The 5,243-nt window shown below is 44.0% G+C and overlaps 1 protein-coding gene across 1 annotated transcript; it reads left to right on the forward strand.

Annotated features, from left to right (window-relative positions):
* Positions 1-272: 272 nt before the first annotated feature.
* On the forward strand, positions 273-2,042 carry LOC114663170 (ankyrin repeat domain-containing protein 34C). The gene has a single exon (XM_028816921.2). The coding sequence runs from the start codon at positions 477-479 to the stop codon at positions 2,040-2,042; it is 1,566 nt and encodes a 521-aa protein (XP_028672754.1). The 5' UTR covers positions 273-476.
* The last annotated feature ends 3,201 nt before the right edge of the window (positions 2,043-5,243 follow it).

Consider the following 5,243-nt stretch of genomic DNA (forward strand, 5'->3'; position numbering starts at 1 on the left):
ATATGCACATCTCCACAACATTCTTGTAAAATGTATAGACTGCTAATCATTTCTTTTCCCCCTTTGCCATTTCCAAAACCAAAGTGATCATCTCCAGTGAATCCAGGGTCTCATAAAATACACCAACTACACACTCCTATAGTTAAAACCCTCCAGACCACCACTGAAAACGTTCAAACTCAACCATATATAGTACCTTGAAGCCCTCATTCTACAGTAGATCTCTTCATATTTAGGTGAACAAGAGAAATCCTGTGTGGTGGTGCCCCCTACCAACTCCAGTGGTCATTATAACACACAAGTGCATCTAGGGGAGGCCCATCTACACCAAACACCAGGGATGTTTCTCAATAGCTTCTTGTTTTTGCTTACAGTGTCAGACACCATAAAAGATACGAAAGGAAGAGGTGCATGGAAGGTCTACTGAGACATCCTTTCAAAGAAGACTTGCCCAAGTATATTCACCTGGACCTGACATGTTTCAAGTAAGTGAATCTCTCATCGACAGAAGCCCGCTGATTAAGGCGGCCCAAATGGGCAAACTTCGATTGGTTAGACTTCTAGTGGAAGGGGGCGCACATGTGAATGAGTGCAATGAGAAAGGCGAGACTCCACTGATGCAGGTCTGCAAAGCTAGGCGTGATGACCCGCTCAGCCATACCCTGAAACTGACTAAGTACCTTCTAGATAACAACGCTGACCCCAATATTCAAGACAAGATGGGCAGGACGGCACTCATGCACGCCTGCATTGCACAGGTTGGAGCAGAAATTACGTCAGTCTTGCTCAGTCTGGGTGCAGACCCATGCATGGAGGACTACAATGGCGCATCTGCTCTTGTGTATGCTATTAATGCCAAAGATGATAAGACAGTCAAAGTTCTCCTTGATGCATGCAATGAACGAGGCAGGGACGTCATCATCATTTCTAAGGACATGACGTCCTCTGGGAGATCAATCACTAAACAGTACTTAAATGTGCCGCCATCTCCTGATTTCGAAGGGCGGACCTCCCCGGTCTCTTGCATGTCACCTTCGGAAATTGAACTCAAAACTGGCTCCCCTTGCTCAGATACTGATGGGGATAATATTTTTAACTTCAGAGTGGCCACTCATAAAGAATATAACATCCCCCTGACAAACGAAAGAGAGGAGGAACCACTAGAGTCCTTCAACAGGAACACAAGGACCCCCCACCAAGAGCGCCTGCATTCTGAGCCATGGCTGGCTATACGAAATCTATCAGAACTTCAGTTGACTTATGAACACCACCTAGATGAGAACACCCAAAAGGAAGAGAACCTCTTTTCTGGGCTCAAAAGTCTGAGTGCCTTGAGGCGGCCTTCACTTCGCAAGATCCACAGCATGGAATCTACTGAAAGCCTGTTGACTGAGACACCCAAAGCATCAATGGGTCCACCACAGTGGGCAAAGAGAAAATTTCCCTTTGAAAAGGTGCCATGCTCAGGCCAAATCCTCACTTCAGGGGGGAGAAGAAATACTCTCCCCACTGAACAGCATCAAGAGTTTCTCCAATTGCCTTCGCTAGCTGTAACAGGGGAACAGTGCCGCTCCGATTCATACCTTCCAGTCATAGGCAGTACATCATCCATCCCAGCAAAGCGAGAACTGGTCACCATGGGCCAAGGGCAAAAGTACCACACCTCCATATCAATCCACAGCTTACATTTGACCTCCACTGACATGCTTGAGGATGATCTTGGAAAAGAAACCAAGAGCCAATTAGAGAAGAAAGTCTTTGAAGTGTCATCTGAAGCTAAGCCCGTGCTGCCATCACAGTGTCGGTCAAATTTCTTGCCACCTCTTGCAGTTCCTTTACCTTTACAGAAGCCAAAATCATGTGTGAGCAAATGGGCTACCTCAAGCACATCCTCGGGGGAAGCTTTAAAAGTCCCTCGCTCTTCACTGTCCAATCTGGCCAAGAGCAGTGGAGCACGGATCAGGACGATGTTACGGCGACACTCCATTCAGGTTGAGCAGATGAAATCAACAGGCTACGAGGAGGAAGTGCCAATGCAGTGACCACGACGTCCTTCAAGACTGCAGTGGTCGCACACAAGGAGGCTTCTCTCAGCTTCTCTCTCTACAGGGTCTATCCAAAATGCCACTTGGATTTGCAACCTGCCTCTTCAGTCAGCCTGTAGCTCTCTTTTTTACAGGGTTCTTTGTTGTTGAGTACGTTTGCATTTTACAGTTACTCAGTGTGACGGTGTGGGTCCTGCTCCATGCTCCCTCTTCCAGATTTGGGCGCCTCTTGAATCCGTCACCATCAATAACATAACCGAATGAGCTGGCAGATGGGGACAAATCATACATGGAGTAAGGGGCTGGTGAAAAAGTGTTCAGTGCTTTTATTAAAAACAAAAAAGTGTCCAAATACATAGTGCGGTGCATCAAAACAGTATCAATAAATAAATAATTCCTTAAAAGTGAGGTGAAAAGTGGAGGTTACAAACCAAAAACAAATCCGTTAAAACGAGATTACAACCAACAGGTTGGAAACAGTCTCTTTTTAAAAACTCGGTGCCTTCTCCTTTTAACTGGCAGGCTCCCCTGCTTCTCCCATATGGGCCTTGCAACAGGGGAGTCCCCCTCTCCACAGGTGCAACTGACCTTCCACTGGTCTGGCAGCCTTCCATCCTTTGGCTACGTACAGTCCCCTCGCCAGACCGAGACTCGGGTCCCTAGCGACCAGGGCGCTCACACTGGGGCTCTTCCCTCCCAAGCCTCCTCGACTCCCGCTGTCTTTCACAGCGAGTCGTCCACACTTCTGGTCACTCTAGCTCCTGTGAACTGCTCAGCTGAGGTAACTGCTTCTTAATGCCATCCCCGAACCCACCTCTCGAGTGTCGGTCAAACACTCTCCTCCTCACTGCCTACCTTTACACTCATGAGCCTGCTCTTCCTGCTCGCTCACTCCCACACTGGCTCTTTTCTCCTCCTGCCTTCCTCTTCTCTCCACTAACCTCCATTCTGTGTTTTCTTTCTTTTTCTTTCAATCTCCCCTCTGCACTCGCACTTCTCCTTTTTATATTGGGATGTGACACAGGTGTGGTGATTAGCAGCTCCTGGCATCCATTACAGACACAGGTGACCTCATACCTGTGCATCCAACTGCTGAAAGGCCCGTGCCGCATCGCGCCCAGGAACTGCTCCCGTCACGCAATCATGCCCCCCCCCTCCTTAAGCTGTGAGTGTGGAGATTATTTATTTAAAAACTGGCCATCCGTTCAGAGCCCCAGACCCTCTATAATCACACTCAGAAGACGCTTTTATCCAAAGTGACTAACAAATAACAAAAGAGGTCAATATACTCGAGTAAACATCAGCCTGGGGGCAGTTCTGATTTCTAAACCAAACAGAGCAACACAAGACTAGCTAATCTTTCCTAAGTTACAAGAACCTATAAAAGCCATAATCATTTAAACGATATTCACAGAACAAGACAGTCTTCAAATGCTCCTTTCACATAGTGAAGGACTAAGCAGTTCAGACGGAAGTGGGCAGCTCATTCCAGAATTTGGGAGCAACACGTGTAGAGTCTGGATTGAGATTTGATGCATAGTAGAGAGGGTATGACCAGACGCCATTCACTTGCTGGCCTGAGTGGGCAAGAAGGAACATAGGACCTTATGAGTGCCTCCATATACTGTACATGGGCACTAACCCATTCACTACTAAGCATCAAGGATTTGATTTGATATGAAATAAATGTGTGCTACTACCGGGAGGCAGTGGAGTGACAGGTACCTGTCTTGGCTGGTTGAACGTAAGATATGCTGCTGCATTTTCAATCATCTACAGTGGCTTTTACTACTAATTGTTTAACTGCTTGTTATCTTACATCAAATCTATACCTTTCTTGATCAGCCTGGTTCATATGTCAGAGCACTATTTTTGGATTTTTCTTCAGCGTTCAATACTATACAGCCTCATATACTGATCGGGAAATTAAACAGTATGAATGTAAACCCATTTATCATACTATGGATTCAGAACTTTCTCTTAAATCGTTCACAGACAGTTAAAGTTCAGGACACTTTTTCAAAAGCTCTTCATTCAAACACAGGAAGTCCACAGGGGTGTGTCTTATCACCATTACTGTTTACTCTGTACACAAGTGACCTGAGACAGAACAATGACCACTGCTCCATTATTAAGTATGCAGATGACACCATGATCATAGGACGCATATCTGGGGAGGATGAAAGCCACTATCTAAATCAAGTGGACTGTATGGTAAAATGGTGCAATAAAAACTCTCTCACTCTGAATGTAAAAAAGACCAAAGAAATGATATTTGATTTTAAGAGACAGAAATGTGTATGTTCACCTATTGTAGTTCTGGGAGAGGAGGTAGAAATAGTGAATGAATATAAATACTTAGGAACTTACCTAGATAACAATCTTAACTGGAATACAAATACAAAAAAATTATTTTCTAAATGCAACCAGCGCTTATTTCTCCTCCATAAACTCAAACTATTTAAAGTAGACAAGGACCTCATGTTGTCCTTCTATCGTAGTATGATCCAGTCCGTGATCACTTTCAGTTTCATTGCCTGGTTTAATAGTCTGACAAACCAAAACTCAAAAAAGCTCCAGCAGATTACGAAGTATGCAGCTAAAGTTATTGGGGCTGATGTAGATGATTTGACTAGTGTGTGTCAGAAGGCAATGCTAAAGAAACTGGAAATCATCTCAACTGATGACAGACATCCATTACATGTAGAACTAAACTTCAGTAAATCAGGAAGGATAGTTGCTTTGAAAACCCACACAAATCGCTCCAGAAACTCCTTTCTTCCTAGTGCCATACGACTTTTCAATAAGAAATATCGGAGATAAGGTTTTTATATATATCCTGTAACCTTTTTTTTTTTTTTTTTGTTGGTATAAATATGTTTTATCTAACTGCCTTACCTTAACCTTTCTTATTTCTATTTGTCTGTTTTATTTCATTCTGTCTGTTACCCGTTATTAGATGCAACTGAGAAGGCAAATTTTATGTTTTCCTGTGTAAACATGACTAAATAAAGAAACCTAACCTAACCTAATTACTAATTCTATGTCTAAAATGGGGACTCCTAAGGCTTTTCTGGTTGTAGGCCAAAAATGCAAGACACGCCAAATTCTTCTTGAAAACACCAAATTACCTAAAAACACACTCTTTTCGCAAGGGTCTGCAAGTTTAAAACACCACCTGTGATGTATATATTAGTT

This window comes from Erpetoichthys calabaricus, chromosome 12 (assembly GCF_900747795.2).
Source record: "Erpetoichthys calabaricus chromosome 12, fErpCal1.3, whole genome shotgun sequence".
Taxonomy (NCBI): domain Eukaryota; kingdom Metazoa; phylum Chordata; class Cladistia; order Polypteriformes; family Polypteridae; genus Erpetoichthys; species Erpetoichthys calabaricus.

Bases quoted from the DNA above. Each gene is read 5' to 3' on its own strand.
- LOC114663170 (XM_028816921.2), top strand. From the start codon at position 477: ATGTTTCAAGTAAGTGAATCTCTCATCGACAGAAGCCCGCTGATTAAG.